This window comes from Rhinoderma darwinii, chromosome 8 (assembly GCF_050947455.1).
Source record: "Rhinoderma darwinii isolate aRhiDar2 chromosome 8, aRhiDar2.hap1, whole genome shotgun sequence".
Lineage (NCBI taxonomy): Eukaryota > Metazoa > Chordata > Amphibia > Anura > Rhinodermatidae > Rhinoderma > Rhinoderma darwinii.
The window spans coordinates 111,630,130-111,646,095 of record NC_134694.1 but is presented as its reverse complement, the minus strand read 5'-3'; the positions used below and the strand labels follow the sequence as shown (position 1 = coordinate 111,646,095).

Here is a 15,966-nt window from a genome sequence, read left to right as displayed (position 1 = left end):
TTTTGCCCATTTTTTTTCCTCCATATGGGGCATTCCCTAGAATGACTACCTTAATTGTATATTCCTGACTTTTCAATTTGTGTGAGATTTTTATCTTAGAAATCACATGATGTGACTGATACGATTTTTATTTGATGTGCAGCCTTAGCCTGGAGTACTAAAAATGGTAGGCCCTGCAGCTAACCTTTTAATTTACCTGGCATTTTTATTCGCATCAGCTCGTAGTAATTTGACCGCCACAAGAAGACTCCGCCCTTTGCGCATGTTGAATGGGAACTGAAGAACTGGCAGCTCCTGGGGATTCACAACCTCACACAGGTGAACCTGGTAATGAAAGTAACAAGTCACACTACCTATAACTATTCTATAACGTTCAGCGGACTAAGAGGGTTCAGTAAAATGATAGTTAAAAAATCGGAATAATATGGCAATAGCAGATAAAGTATACTGTGGCGTGACTACTGCTGAGCTTCGTAGTCCATTTTCTGCCTACAGTTTAGTGCCAATTTGGCCTTGAGTTGAAGCTCAGACTGGTTGCTAGGGACTTGCTGCCTGACAACGCCATAAGCCTATAGTTGTAAAGGCCTTTTTACTTGGGCCAATGATCTGGCAAACAAGCGTTCATATGATAGCTCATTCATGTTCTTGCCGATGAACAACTGATCTGCTCGTTTATGCGGCCAATAAAATGATCGCTAGCCGGCAGCACACCACCTTGTGTAAAGAGGGAAGTGTATGGGGACGAATGATCATAGTAACGATCGCTCGTCCAAATACATAATCGATCATTGCTCCTTGTGAAAGGAGCAAACGAGCACCGATCAACGAGTTGTCTTGTTTTCATGACCATTATTGGGCTGTGTAAAGGGAATTTTTTATGCATCATATCCCTAGCAACCAGGCTGTCCTAAAAGACCCAACTGTTCAGCTCAAAACCAGCAGAAAAGGGATAACGCAGCTTGGCAGCAGTCAGGCCATGCCATTCCCCATCTCAGTCTGCTTTATTAATCAGATTTTACTAAAACGGAACATAGGTAGGGTTAAGAGAAAATGGGTCCATAAATGGTTGACAAACAATAATGGGCCTGCAAGGGCAAAATGGTTGACAGGGAGATGTCTGTAAAGGAGGCTTTCCTTTAAAGAAGACCGATCGAAACGTACAATGATACGTCACAAAGTCACGGTCTGGTGTCAAAAAGCAAAAAAATAAAAGATCAATCGGCAAAATGGATGACAGGGAAGTGTTTTTAAAGCAATATACAAACCAGTGGACTACAAGTGGATCAAAAGGGGTAAAGGAGCAGTCACCATGAACGAAGGGTAAACATAATACAAACTTATTAAAAAACACATTGTAGCCCTATTAGCGATGAACACTTACCTCTCCAAACTGCCCTTCCCCCAGCTTTTCTCGGAATAGAAGATGCCCACGGGGGAATTTGCTGAGGGGCTTTTCTTTGGAGGTGAGAGTGTCGGCTGTCAGGGCAGGCACAGCATAGGTATTACCCCCTGTCACCCCCTGCAGAGTAACAATATCCGCTTCTGCGTAATGAGGGACACTCGGGGGGCACACCATGGGCAGCTTAGGCGACTCCAGTTCTCTGTAGCCACCTACTTGGAGAGAAAAAGAAAACGGGTAAAGAGAGGGATAAATGGAGATGGACAGCAGCGAAATAAAGAGGCAGAGACTGTGAAAGAAGAGTGATATATAGGGAGCATAAGAAAAGGAGAACGTTATCTTACAATGTGGTCTTACAAGTATAGGGACAATTATCAGGAAATAACGGCAGCAGGACTGTCAAGTCCCTTCTAGGAGGGTAAAGGGTTGGGCTTTATATCAATCACTTTATATTTTGCTAGCAGGGGTATAGCTTGAAGCTCCTGGGCCCCAATGCAAAATATGTGATGGGGCCCCCCACCTGCCATTTAAAATACCGGTTTATTATGCAGCAGAGGGACATTTGGGCCCTCTACGGCATTTGGGCCCAGTTACGGCTGCTACCTTTTTACCACCTATAGCTACCCCCCAGTATGCCAGTATTGCTATATGTTGCTGAAGATCAATGCCCAATCCTACAATCAAGAATACAGCTAAACGTAGACATGAGAGTTTGTCATTGGATCCTGACAACTTCAATGGGATCCCCAACAATCTCATGTCTATGGGGACATCCTGACTATTCCTCAGCATCTCCCACCAGTGGAAACAGGAATCGTACATGCTGGAGTTTGGAGAACACCTAAAATATTTTTCTTACATGTCATACAGTCCGGCTCCTGGACCATCACCAACTTCTAAAATGAATGGACTTTGGCGCGCTATAAAGTTCCTAAAACCTAGTGACGCCGCTCAGAGATTTCCACCACTTCCTGACGCAACATGCTAAATAAAGAAGTCATTGGACTTCTATTATGCAAATCATTTTAGAAAAAGGTGGAGGTCCAAGCCCAGGGTCCCCACCAATCTCATCTTCTAATACAAGGGTAAACATACCATAGAGTCAGACTATGCAGCTGCTATGTGCCCGTTGGAAAGAAGGGACCCAGCCCTAAATAGTCCCAGCCTCTTTCACTACTGGGTGGTGAGAACCTATGCAAAACTACCCTCTTCAGTGGAGGACCGGGGGGAAATTGGCCCAAGGGTCATGGAAAGGACATGGAGGGGAAAACGCTTCTGTCCTGGGTGACAAAACCTGACACCATAGTGGGGGTCTCCTGTCTTCTCTGTACGCCACTGTATGACATGCGAGAATATTTTAGATGGTGTTCCCCTTTAAGTGCATTGTAACACCTAGACAGAGGAGCTCTCTATGACAGCTCTGACTGTCACAAATTGTCCCAGTATTCCAAATAATTGGTCCCTGTACTTCTAGTCATGCATAAACATGATAGTATGAGGCACAGAATTAAATACGGACCCTCCAGTCCTTAGGATGCCAGAGATGGAGAAAGACAGCAAAAATGGAGAGTATATACAAACCGGAGCTGACCGTTTTGCGCTCAGCTCCGATGTGACAGCCCCTTACCCTGGCTGTTGATTGGCTTAGCCTGCAGGCCACCAGGCTCTGTGATTGGCCGGCTGTAGGTGGAAAGCAGGAGCTCATAGGCTGGGTTGTTTAACAGCAGAGCTGGAGAGACACATGCAGAGTATATAGTGTACACCACCATCATCATGCAGACACTGTGTACACGTAATTAGATAAATACACACACATGCACACAAGTATCCCACCCCACAACAGTCCTGTTAACACCATGTACACCATTTTAGTCACCAAGATCCATAAAGAGTTGAATATACATCCCCCGTCTCAAACACATGTGAATTAGAAACTGTTACACTAAAATTCCAATAGTCTGACACTTTATAATCCAGAATCTACATTAATATTGGATGCTGGACTATGGCACTTGCTGTATATTTATACCTAAGGCCTGGTAACTATTATAGGACTGACTCATGCAAGTTAAAGGAAAGCAAATGTTATAATAAAAAGTTATACGATTTTGCTATATCCTTTGTGTATCAACTTTGTCATAGTTTTAAAGACCTGCTTTCTGTCATTTAACCCCTTAATGACCAAGCCATTTTGCGCGTCAATGACCAAACATTATTTTTTGTTTTTTCACGGTCGCATTCCAAGAGTCGTAACTTTTTTTTTATTCTGTCGACATAGCAGTATAAGGGCTTGATTTTTGCGTGACGAGTTGTATTTTTCAATTGCACTATTTTTAGATGCATATAATATATCAATTAACTTTTATCAACTTTATTTTTTGCTCCTGTATTTTGGACGCCATTCATCCGGCGGTTTAATTAATGTGTTCGAGTCGTTATGATCGCGGTGATACCATATAGGTTTTATTTTATTTTTACTGTAATGTTTTTTTTGTTTTTTTTATAAACTCTATTTTACTTTTTTTTTTGTCCCACTAGGGGACTTCACTTTGCGATCTTTAGATCGCAGATATAATGCTTTGTTATACTAAGGCCTCGTGATTTGCGGCACGGACGGCCGCGGAGTGTCACCAGGAGCCGCCCGCAAAACGTGCATTAATTTCTATGAGCCTGGACCGCTAAACACGGCCGTAATAAGACATGTCCATTCTTTTTGCGGTCCAGGCTCCTGGGCAATGCACGGACGGTGGAACGCCACAATTGTGTGCATGGGCCATTGAGATGAATGGGGCCGCAATTCACCCGCAGATTTGGAAACCCAACGGCACCCTTCGATTTCTTTGCGGGGGCACCGATGGGGTGACAGAGGGAGCTCCCTCTGTCAAACACATTAGATACCTCTGTCGCTATTGAGTGCGCTTCGATTCCGGCAGTTGGGGCAGGAGCCAGGCTGTGCTCCTGCCGATGATCGCGTGGGTACAGTGGCAGTACCCACGCGATCAGAGGTATATCCGACCTTATGCAGGAAATAGCTCCTGTATATGACGGATATATCCGTCCTTCGTCGTAAAGGGGTTAACTAGAGCCTACATTGTTTACTTTCTCATCATGTGATGGACGCACACGTGTATGGCTCATTAAAAAAGCTGTGATAAGTGTACTGTAACGAGCCGTGCACCTGTGCGTCCATCACATGACCAGAAATCTTAATACCCCTTTAGTAATTGTTGTGAACCTGCAGGAAAATTTGGCATGATACAGAACTAATATGCCAACCTGCTGACACATTATACCAGTTTCTAGACAGTATAATATGTATAATAGTATAATATGTGATCAGATCCTAGAGGCACAAGACCAGTGCCCCGCCCCATAACATATAAACAAGAGTTAAGACAATATTAATGATTACATCCCCTTAACATATAGATATATACATTGTCATGCACCTAGTGTAAACCTTCGTACCCTACACACATGCACATATTAGAAACTTAGGATATTACCCCTCTAGACACAACACACATGACGTGCACTATCCATTGATGTGCCCACTCACCTGTCCCATCAGAGTTTGGGCATAGGGCAGCCATCTTGGCAAGAGGGTTGTGGTTTGGCTCTTGGTACTCCCCCTCTGAAGTTAAGATGCGTTCATAGCGGCTGCCATGTCTAGATGCCAATGAAAGATTCTGAGTGTTGTTTATGACCACGGTGTCAGAGGGGAGGGACAGGTGGGCCGTGAGATCGCTGTCTGACTGACGGTGCTGAGCCTGGAGGCAAATAAAAGGAAATTAAATGTGGCTTTCGGTAATATGATATCTTATTACTAAGGCTAGATTTCCATAACTAGAACAAGCACATAATCCTTTCTTCTCTTACCTATCAGACAATTACACAATCTGTCACTTGTTAGAGCAGCAGTTTGTGCTCCAGAGCATCTCTTCCTACAGTAAATGGGGACATTGCAACCATAGTCAGCCATTTTGGAATTAAGTAGCTGAGTTTTCTGGTCACCCGGTCACCCACTTGCATACAAGTAGATGCAGATACTGCTCTATTCTCCACCCCTTCTCTCTCCACCTCTTAGTCTTTAGTGTAACGTACTCCGATATTCATTCCCCCGTGCCTTCTGAGCTTACTGGATTGTGCATAAGGGAAAGGCAATCCCACACTAAGATAGAAATGCACATATGACAAGATCACAAGAATTGTCCTGCAAATTTTATTTGATGCATATACCTTATAACCTCGCTAAATAATAGAAAGACACAAGAAACAGTCAGTCTACTGGTACTGCATCTCCATCATTTACTATAGGGGACACTTGCAATGCGTTGTCAGCAGACACTCAAATGTTTCACCTACCTTCCCCAGTAATCTCTTCCAGCGCTGTCGCCACAGGATGAGGATTATGACAACCAACAGGAGCAGGATTATGACTACCAAGCAGCCAATCAGAATGGCAGTATTGCTGCTCTCGTCCTTCACGATTGGTTGATTAATTTGATCAACACTAACGGCCTCTATAGCAGATAATAATAGAAAAGGAAAGTATAAAAAAAAAAAAGGACAAAATATAAATTGCAGTGAGAACAGAGAGCAAGAGATGTAGAGATTAATAAGATTAATCAGGTTTTTTTTTCCTTTAGAAACAGCACCACTATTGTTCATAGGCTGTGACTGGTATTGCAGCTCAGTCCCATTCCTTTCAATTCTGAGATACCAGACACAGCTCATGACAAGAGTGGCGCTGTATCTTTAAAAAAAACAAAAAAAAACAGACCCTTTTTCTAATCTTAGACAACCCCCTAAATGGCATAGAGACAGCTTTATGGCCTGATAGAACGAGATGGACTAGTGGGGGTCACTGGGGATAAACCATGAAAATACGAATCCACAATCGAAATAATAAATTATCATAGAATTCAATGTAACTTTCTCACCATGAACGCTTTCACTGGAACTGCCCATGGTAGTTGCAGCAGTTTTTTGGCTGGTGCTCTGTGGTAACTCTGTTGTAGGAGGTTGCAGAGTGGCTTCCCGTGGCTGGGGGAGAGGGCTCGGTTCCTCTGGTTCTGAGGAGTCCTGAACATCTTTGGGTCAAAAAACATCAGAGTCACATGACATTGAATACAAAAACAGCGCCACCCTTAACAGCGGGCTGTATCTGGTATTGCAGCTCAGCCACATTCGCTTGAATGCAGTACCAGACACAGCCCATAGACAGGAGTGGGGCAAGATTTGTAAAAAACAAAACAACAAACAGACACTTTGTCCTAATCGTGGAAAACCCTTTTAAACAAGATCAGATATTATGACCGACAGAACAAATTACCTACATACCAATATTCCTACATACTGCTTGGCAGCGTTTTTACTTTACTAGGATTTTGATTGGCCAGAACTTCTAACAATCATGTAAGAAGACCAGACTATATACTAGACATAGGTCAAGACAGGCAGATAGGAGAAGGACAAGGTGAAAACTTTGTAAGTGGTCTTTCGAATATGTCTCTACTTTTGCTTTCTCGTCAGTTTCACTGTTCAGTGTCATCTGTGCCTGTTTGTTAAGGAAAAATGGGCAGGGATGACAAAAAAGGGAGACGTGCAAGTATTCGTCCTCGCTATTGTTTTTTACTAAAAGTGCATGGACAAGCTCCTTCTTTAGTCTTTTATCTTCTCTTCTGTCATCCTTGCCCATTTGATTTGCCAAACAGCCACATATGACAGAGAAGGGGAGGAAAAGGAGATAAAAAATAATAAATGGAAACATAATGTGTTATCTCTCAGGTTTTCTATAGAGTCCTGCAACAGATAATATACAAAGTAAGTACTGACCAGAGAGAAATGAGATTTCACTGAAAAGCAGCCATGGACTGGAGAAGTAATAATGACAGCGCAGGATTCTCGCCAGCCTGCCAGACAGGAGCATAGTGACGGTGCGGGCACTCGGGTCACGGACATCCATTGCCAGAGGTAGAGTGACAGGGTTGGGGTCCCAGGGAGTATGCAAGGTGCGTTTGAAGTAACAGTCCACACGACGGAACACTTGGACCCCTCTGGAGTGCATATTATTAGAGTGTACCTGAAGGTGAATATGAGGATAGTGAAATTACTGGAGGGCAGGGATTAGAGAGGGAGACTTAGTAAATCATAGACAAAAGTGGCGCAAAAACGAAAAAAATAATCATATTTCCCACCCCAGCTGATTAGTTTAAAGTCTATGTATACCATTAAAGACAATTGATTTTTTACTAAAACTATGTATTATATTGTTTAATGCAACTTTGTAATTGGAATTAATTTGTATTTTTTTTTAATTACTTTTTGAGATACAGTTTCTATGTATCCTGGATACATAGAAGCTGTATCTTGCGCTGAAACCTGTATCTGTCAGGTCAGCGGGACTGACGGCTTCGATGACAGCGGGTCCTGCGTATCTCTAACATGCAGGATCCTCCTGTTATAACAGCTGGATCCTGCCTGTCAGAGAATCGCAGGACCCACTGTCACCGAAGCCGTCAGTCCCGCTGACCTGACGGATTTGGGTTTTAGCGCAAGATACAGCTGCTCAAGATACATAGAAGCTTCATCTCAAAAAAATATTTTTCTTTTAAATAAATTCCAATTACACAGTTGCATTTAACACTATAATACATAGTTTTAGTTAAAAAAAAAAATCAAAGGGTACATAGCCTTTAAGTTCATTTTTTATTAAAGTTGTGACCCATAAATGGGACCCTGAAGACAGGTGGTAGATCGTGCATCTCTACTACCCATAAGCCCTCTTGGCCATTCAGTAATGTTCAGGGGCTGCCATACTCGTAAGTCAGTACTTCCTTCAATACTCGGTTGGTGCAATATAGTCAATGGCCACCACTGCCACTTAGTTTTAGCAATTAGTGGGGTCACATCGGTCAGACCCACACTAATGGGACATGTCTGTACTGAGACAACCCCTTTAAGGTGTAAGTGCCTCAAGGGGCTCAGCTATATGGAATGCAGAGGTAGCAGGCCCATAGCCCCCTCTGCCACATAAGAAGACACCAGTATTATAAATGGCACATGGTAGGTGGGAGGGGGGCTGTTACCGATTTAGCACTGGGGCCCATGAGATTGAAGTAATGCCTCTGAGTGTCTCTCTTACCATCTTTCTATATAGTCATATAAAACTATTTTTATCATTAATACAATTAAAGAGATTCTAAAACTTGTAGCAACTCGGTACTCACTAGCAGATCATGTATAGTGTTGTGCTTTTGTAGCATGCCTTGTCCCTGAGAGGAATTGATAGGTTTGTTTGTATACGCATGGGAAGATAATATGAGGGATAGAGGTAGATAAACGTCAAAGTGCATATTGAGCGTCCTTCATGCATATGTAAACAAACAAACCTAAGCGTTTTGCTGAGATTTTGCTATTGGGATTTGTAACATGCGATACATCACAAAAGCTGATCTTGTACTATAGCTTATTAGGGGAAAGTGACATCTTCCTCGTTCTCCAACAGCCCATAGTTTCCATTTCCCTCTGCAGTGTCTATGTAAATATTTGGAAACCTCCTCAGTCACCAAAAAAAACTGTGTAGTGTAAAATGATAAAGAAGGGGAGGTGGGGGATGCAGCTGCAGTATCTCTAGTGTTATACATACAGTACTCACCCTCATATATGTAAATGATCTCAGTGCATCAAACTCAAACTCCATTTCCAGGTATCCAGAAGGGAAATTTGCTTCATTCCAACCAACATAATCATACCCAGGCCAGACACCCTGCTCCTTGTGCTGGAGGAAATCATCAGCGCCAATAACTCCATCGGTCAGCTGGCCCAGTCCTCCATAATGTAGCCTGTAGGGGAAGACAGACTGACATTAAAAGGTAGCTCCACCATACTCAACCAAAGGGATTCTCTTTGGTGTTCTTAGTATCCCTTTGTCATGCACCGCCCCCAGTTTTACATGGTGTTTTGTATCACTTTTGTATGGTGTGTTCCTTTAATTAATACATACTGCTTTAGCCAATAGGAATTACATTGTAGAACTTTATTTACAAAGTTATAAGACATCTTTGAGTGCAACACTTGTGGAATCATGGAACACATCAAGTCATAGTGGTAGATACATGATAGGTTGTGTATGGTAATGTATGAAGTCACTATACGTGTACATAGTTACCCTCCAACGGTAAATCCATCATATGTAGAGTCGTTTAAATTAACCATCCCTGAATCAAGGGTCATGATGTCTCCAGGTGGAGAGGTGTAAGAGCGGAGTCCATCTGTGGTGTGAAAAAAAATGGAAGTCAAGAAGAGAAGATCTATGGACACCAGAGGACAATGCTCAGCGTCATGGGAATATTTAGGAGGGTGAGCATGGTCCAGGAAGAGCTTATAAGGTAAAGACAGCCCACCCACCAGGAACCCCCTTAGTGACATTAGGTTTAAAAGTGGTGCTAAACAGTTACCAACAAGCACTGGTGGGTTACTCAGAGTGGAGGTCATGGTTGACATAGTTGCATGAGTAGTAGACTCACCGTGCCAAACACATCCATATAGTTCGACTCTCAAACACACGCTCATGACTCGGTCAGCCATGGGATAAAAACGGACATAACGGGCAATAATTGGGGGCCCAAGGTCCTTCAAAACGAGGTCATGGGTGTTCTCATTTCCAACTATCACCTTTACAAGACAGAATAGAGCAAATGGTAAAATTATTTAATCGGACACTTCAATCTGGAGGATAGCTGTCGTACCTACACCACCGCTCATCCATCTCTTACCTCATTTCCCCAACGGTCTTTCCAGTGAGCCCACTTGTAACCATCTCTACTGTAACGTAGCTGGTAATGTCGGACAAATTCTTTGCCCAGTCCTCCGCTCTCTCGGCCTTGCGTGCCGACAAGAGTCATGAAATGCAGGTTCCTTAAGTCCACCTGAAGATATTCCTCATTATTAGGATAGACAGGCCCAAATGGGCACCAAGCACCATCACCATCGTGGCTTTCTAGTCTGTGCCGTGGAAAAGAGATTGTTACATCGTTACTAAGGTTGGAAAACAACACATGCCCAACAAGTTTATACATTTCTCAAACTTAGCTGGTGGATTCAGAGTAAGACAAAACAAAACCGACTGGAAGGTTTTACTCACAGACACGATAATCTCTTCTAACGCAAAGGTAGTCAGATCATTTTCCTGAAACAATTATACCTCATTCTCCCCTACTACTACTCTTACTGTAAAGAATCCTTTCCTCTATTGATGCTTGAACCCTCTTTATGTAAACTATGTCTCCTGCTTGGTTACACAGTTCTTGGTATCAATATTTCATGTGGTAAATCTTGTATTAAGTGCATGTGTATAATAGAGGCAGCCTATGTGGCTGCTATTGGGCCCCTGGAGCGAGGGGGCTCATACCAGGATGGTCTTACCTCCATTTTAATGGGTGGTGAGAACCTAACCAGAGATGTGGTCTTCACAGGTGCTGCAATGCTAGTAATGGACTCACGATCATGAAAATTTGATGAGGGCACCAGGACCTCCTGTTGTAGGTGGTTAGGCGAGTGGTGCTGTCAAGCAGCACCTGAAAGGGGCCGTATTTTTATCTTTGCTGTGACACCTCGTTCTCTATGTATGCTACTGCAATGTATATGTTTTATATATAATTTTTTTCCATGCTTTTCTAGACATAAATATTCACTGTAGTTTCGATATATGATGTCGTTCATAAACTAATAGATTCACCGCCTGAAAGAACGATTAAAATACTTTTATTATAAATTTGTTAAAAATGGCTCAACCAGCCACTATTTCCAAGAAAACAGGCATAAGCAAGTGTTAGGCGAAAAGGAAGTGTCCAGGGTAATGGTATATTTCAAAGCACCCAGGACTAACTCTCCCTATTTATGATATATTGATTCGCTACAATCTTGCCAAAAATGTCAATGTATCAATGTATCAAGATCCTACGCGTTTCAGCATTGTCACTAAAACAATACCTCATCAGGGATTGATATACATAGGTAGTTAAATTTCTAAAGGTAGAACACTGGATAGCACTGTTTATGTGCTTATTTTAACCTCCAGCCACGCATACGGCTCTGATGTACTGGCCGCACACGCGCCGGAGAAATCATGGGCTTTTAAGGTTAAGAGCCCGCCCTTCAGACATCGTCATCGGGGGCAGCCGCCAATCCAAGTTCGACACGGCACAGCTGTGACGTGCAGGAGGCGGCTTGCCTCCTTCTAGCCGACCAATCAGGGCGCCCGGACAACGAACGTGTCCATAGTAACCAGGGGACGCTAGACGCGGCTCCTGATATGTCAATCGACAAAACACAGAGTAAATGGGTAACGATCATATTCCCCTCCTGTACTCACCACCACTATCCCAAGCAATTAGGAACATTGAAAGGAACAGGGGGGAATTAGCGCACTCACCAGGGGCAAATCTCGGGGTACGGACTGTCACATCATTGACTACGTTGTTCAGCACCGTAGATACACATAAAGTCACAGAGTTCTACAAAAAGGGGGCAACGGCCCTGGATATCATAGATCAATTTGCCCATACCAGACCAGAAAGCATAAATATATTAACAACCAAAAGGGCACTGTTCCAGCAGGGTCACTAAGTGACACCCTATCATTGCCCACCAGCGCCCCCTCAATAAACAACTAGGGCACTAGTAGGAAATTTGTTCATTCAGGCCCTGTTCCTTTCAATGTTCCTAATTGCTTGGGACAGTGGTGGTGAGTACAGGAGGGGAATATGATCGTTACCCATTTACTCTGTGTTTTGTCGATTGACATATCAGGAGCCGCGTCTAGCGTCCCCTGGTTACTATGGACACGTTCGTTGTCCGGGCGCCCTGATTGGTCGGCTAGAAGGAGGCAAGCCGCCTCCTGCACGTCACAGCTGTGCCGTGTCGAACTTGGATTGGCGGCTGCCCCCGATGACGATGTCTGAAGGGCGGGCTCTTAACCTTAAAAGCCCATGATTTCTCCGGCGCGTGTGCGGCCAGTACATCAGAGCCGTATGCGTGGCTGGAGGTTAAAATAAGCACATAAACAGTGCTATCCAGTGTTCTACCTTTAGAAATTTAACTACCTATGTATATCAATCCCTGATGAGGTATTGTTTTAGTGACAATGCTGAAACGCGTAGGATCTTGATACATTGACATTTTTGGCAAGATTGTAGCGAATCAATATATCATAAATAGGGAGAGTTAGTCCTGGGTGCTTTGAAATATACCATTACCCTGGACACTTCCTTTTCGCCTAACACTTGCTTATGCCTGTTTTCTTGGAAATAGTGGCTGGTTGAGCCATTTTTAACAAATTTATAATAAAAGTATTTTAATCGTTCTTTCAGGCGGTGAATCTTTTCTAGACATATAACGATAAAGGAGTCAGATCTATCCTAATTAAACATTCATTTATTTTTAAATCAGATGAAATGACAGGTTGGGTTCACACTTAGCATTTTTTGGTGCGTTTTTTTTACATGCTTTTTTTTTTTTTTTGGTTGATGAATAATCTTTAAGGGGCTTGATAGTTTATCTACCAAAGCAAAAAAATAAATAAAAAAAAAAATTCAAGTGAAAAACACAACAAAAATGGACAGTGTGACTTTATGGAATATTAGATGCCTGATTAAAGGAAATTCATTGTATACAAAGCATGATGTTTCTAGGATCTAGCGATTGTTGATATTCATTGTCAGGGCTCGTTATTAAATTGTGAATGGAGCAGGATTCTCTATTTTTGTGCTACGCAATATATATACACTACCGTTCAAAAGTTTAGGGTCATTTAGAAATTTCCTTATTTTTGAAAGAAAAGCACAGTTTTTTTCAATGAAGATAACATTAAATGAATCAGAAATACACTCTATACATTGTTAATGTGCTAAATGACTATTCTAGCTGCAAACGTCTGGTTTTTAATGCAATATCTACATAGGTGTATAGAGGCCCATTTCCAGCAACCATCACTCCAGTGTTCTAATGGTACATTGTGTTTGCTAACTGTGTTAGAAGGCTAATGGATGATTAGAAAACACTTGAAAACCCTTGTGCAATTATGTTAGCTCCGCTGTAAACAGTTTTGCTGTTTAGAGGAGCTATAAAACTGACCTTCCTTTGAGCTAGTTGAGAATCTGGAGCATTACATTTGTGGGTTTGGTTAAACTCTCCAAATGGCTAGAAAGAGAGAGCTTTCATGTGAAACTCGACAGTCTATTCTTGTTCTTAGAAATGAAGGCTATTCCATGCGAGAAATTGCCAAGAAACTGAAGATTTCCTACAACGGTGTGTACTACTCTCTTCAGAGGACAGAACAAACAGGCTCTAACCAGAGTAGAAAGAGAAGTGGGAGGCCCCGCTGCACAACTGAGCAACAAGACAAGTACATTAGAGTCTCTAGTTTGAGAAATAGACGCCTCACAGGTCCTCAACTGGCAGCTTCATTAAATAGTACCCGCAAAACGCCAGTGTCAACGTCTACAGTGAAGAGGCGACTCCGGGATGCTGTCCTTCAGGGCAGAGTGGCAAAAAAAAGCCATATCTGAGACTGGCTAATAAAAGGAAAAGATTAATATGGGCAAAAGCACACAGACATTGGACAGAGGAAGATTGGGAAAAAGTGTTATGGACGGACGAATCGAAGTTTGAGGTGTTTGGATGACACAGAAGAACATTTGTGAGACGCAGAACAACTGAAAAGATGCTGGAAGAGTGCCCGACACATCTGTCAAGCATGGTGGAGGTAATGTGATGGTCTGGGGTTGCTTTGGTGCTGGTAAAGTGGGAGATTTGTACAAGGTAAAAGGGATTTTGAATAAGGAAGGCTATCGCTCCATTTTGCAACGCCATGCCGTACCCTGTGGGCAGCGCTTGATTGGAGCCAATTTCATCCTACAACAGGACAATGACCCAAAGCACACCTCCAAATGATGCAAGAACTATTTAGGGAAGAAGCAGGCAGCTGGTATTCTATCTGTAATGGAGTGACCAGCGCAGTCACCAGATCACAACCCCATAGAGCTGTTGTGGGAGCAGCTTGACCGTATGGTACGCAAGAAGTGCCCATCAAGCCAATCCAACTTGTGGGAGGGGCTTCTGGAAGCATGGGGTGAAATTTCTCCCGATCACCTCAGCAAATTAACAGCTAGAATGCCAAAGGTCTGCAATGCTGGAATTGCTGCAAATGGAGCATTCCAAGACCAAAGCACAGTCTGAAGGAGAAAATTATTATTTGAAGTAAAAATCATTATTTCTAACCTTGTCAATGTCTTGACTATATTTTCTAGTCATTTTGCAACTCATTTGATAAATATAAGTGTGAGTTTTCATGGAAAACACAAAATTGTCTGGGTGACCCCAAACTTTTGAACGTTAGTGTATGTATATATATATAAAAAAATAAAAACAAGTACAACGTGTTCTTCACACGTATTGAAATACACCAGGTTTAAGGTCAACTTAAAGTGGACACCTCATATACTAAGTAGCCTAAGTGAACTGAGAACCAGCCACTTCCCAAACCCCCTTGGCAAATAAGAGTAATTTTACTGACACCTCTGAGGTCAAGTCTACTGTGCGTACTGGAAGGAATAGTAAAGGTTACAGAGATTAATCTATAACAGAACGAAACACGCCAATGACTTCACATGCCACAATATATTATAAAATATATAAAATACATCATTGATATGACTGTAAAAAATGTATGCTCTAAATGTCACATTCTTATGTCAGAAGCTGATGATTATACAGTGATGAGCAGCGTTACATGGGCGCTGCTTATCTCCTATCATGTGCCATCAAGCACTGACTAACAGACATGTTGTTCTCCGTGTCTCTTTAAAAAGGTTCTTCGGCAGCTGCATTGTGTATGACAGAGTTATGTGTCCCAACTGCTGCAGAACATCAGAATACACGTCTCAGCAGCTGCAGATCATCATATTATACACCTTAGCTGCTGCAGAACATCATAACACACACCTCACCTGCTGCGAAGCATCATAACACACCTAAGCTGCTGCAGAACATCATAATACACACCTCAGCTGCTGCGGAACATCATAACACACACCTCAGCTGCTGCAGAACATCATAATACACACCTCAGCTGCTGCAGAACATCATAATACACACCTCAGCTGCTGCGGAGCATCATAACACACACCTCAGCTGCTGCAGAACATCACAATACACACCTCAGCTGCTGCAGAACATCATAATACACACCTCAGCTGCTGCGGAGCATCATAATACACACCTCAGGTGCTGCAAAACATTATAATACACACCTCAGCTGCTGCAGAACATTATAATACACACCTCAGCTGCTGCAGAACATTATAATAAACACTTCAGCTTTTGCAGAACATCATAATACACACCTGAGATGCTGCAGAGCATTATAATATACACCTCAGCTGCTGCAGAACATCATAATATATACCTCAGCTGCAGAACATTATAATACACACTTCAGCTGTTGCAGAACATCATAATACACACCTGAGATGCTGCAGATCTTCTTTTTAAAAGGATGAGAG

The 15,966-nt window shown here is 42.6% G+C and overlaps 1 protein-coding gene across 6 annotated transcripts in view; it reads right to left on the bottom strand.

Moving 5' to 3' along the window:
* Positions 1-15,966, bottom strand: part of DDR1 (discoidin domain receptor tyrosine kinase 1) — a 58,323-nt gene that overhangs the window by 8,609 nt on the left and 33,748 nt on the right. For 4 of the 6 annotated variants that reach the window (XM_075836369.1, XM_075836372.1, XM_075836373.1 and 1 more), the window contains exons 4-14: positions 10,180-10,408; positions 9,931-10,078; positions 9,573-9,675; positions 9,060-9,246; positions 7,238-7,484; positions 6,343-6,492; positions 5,765-5,922; positions 4,959-5,169; positions 3,027-3,128; positions 1,382-1,614; positions 197-324 (exon numbers count right to left, since the gene is read on the bottom strand). In XM_075836369.1, coding sequence (XP_075692484.1) covers positions 197-324; positions 1,382-1,614; positions 3,027-3,128; positions 4,959-5,169; positions 5,765-5,922; positions 6,343-6,492; positions 7,238-7,484; positions 9,060-9,246; positions 9,573-9,675; positions 9,931-10,078; positions 10,180-10,408 — 1,896 coding nt within the window. The remainder of the gene's footprint in view (positions 1-196; positions 325-1,381; positions 1,615-3,026; positions 3,129-4,958; positions 5,170-5,764; positions 5,923-6,342; positions 6,493-7,237; positions 7,485-9,059; positions 9,247-9,572; positions 9,676-9,930; positions 10,079-10,179; positions 10,409-15,966) is intronic. The other 2 variants (XM_075836370.1, XM_075836374.1) reach the window with 2 other exon arrangements.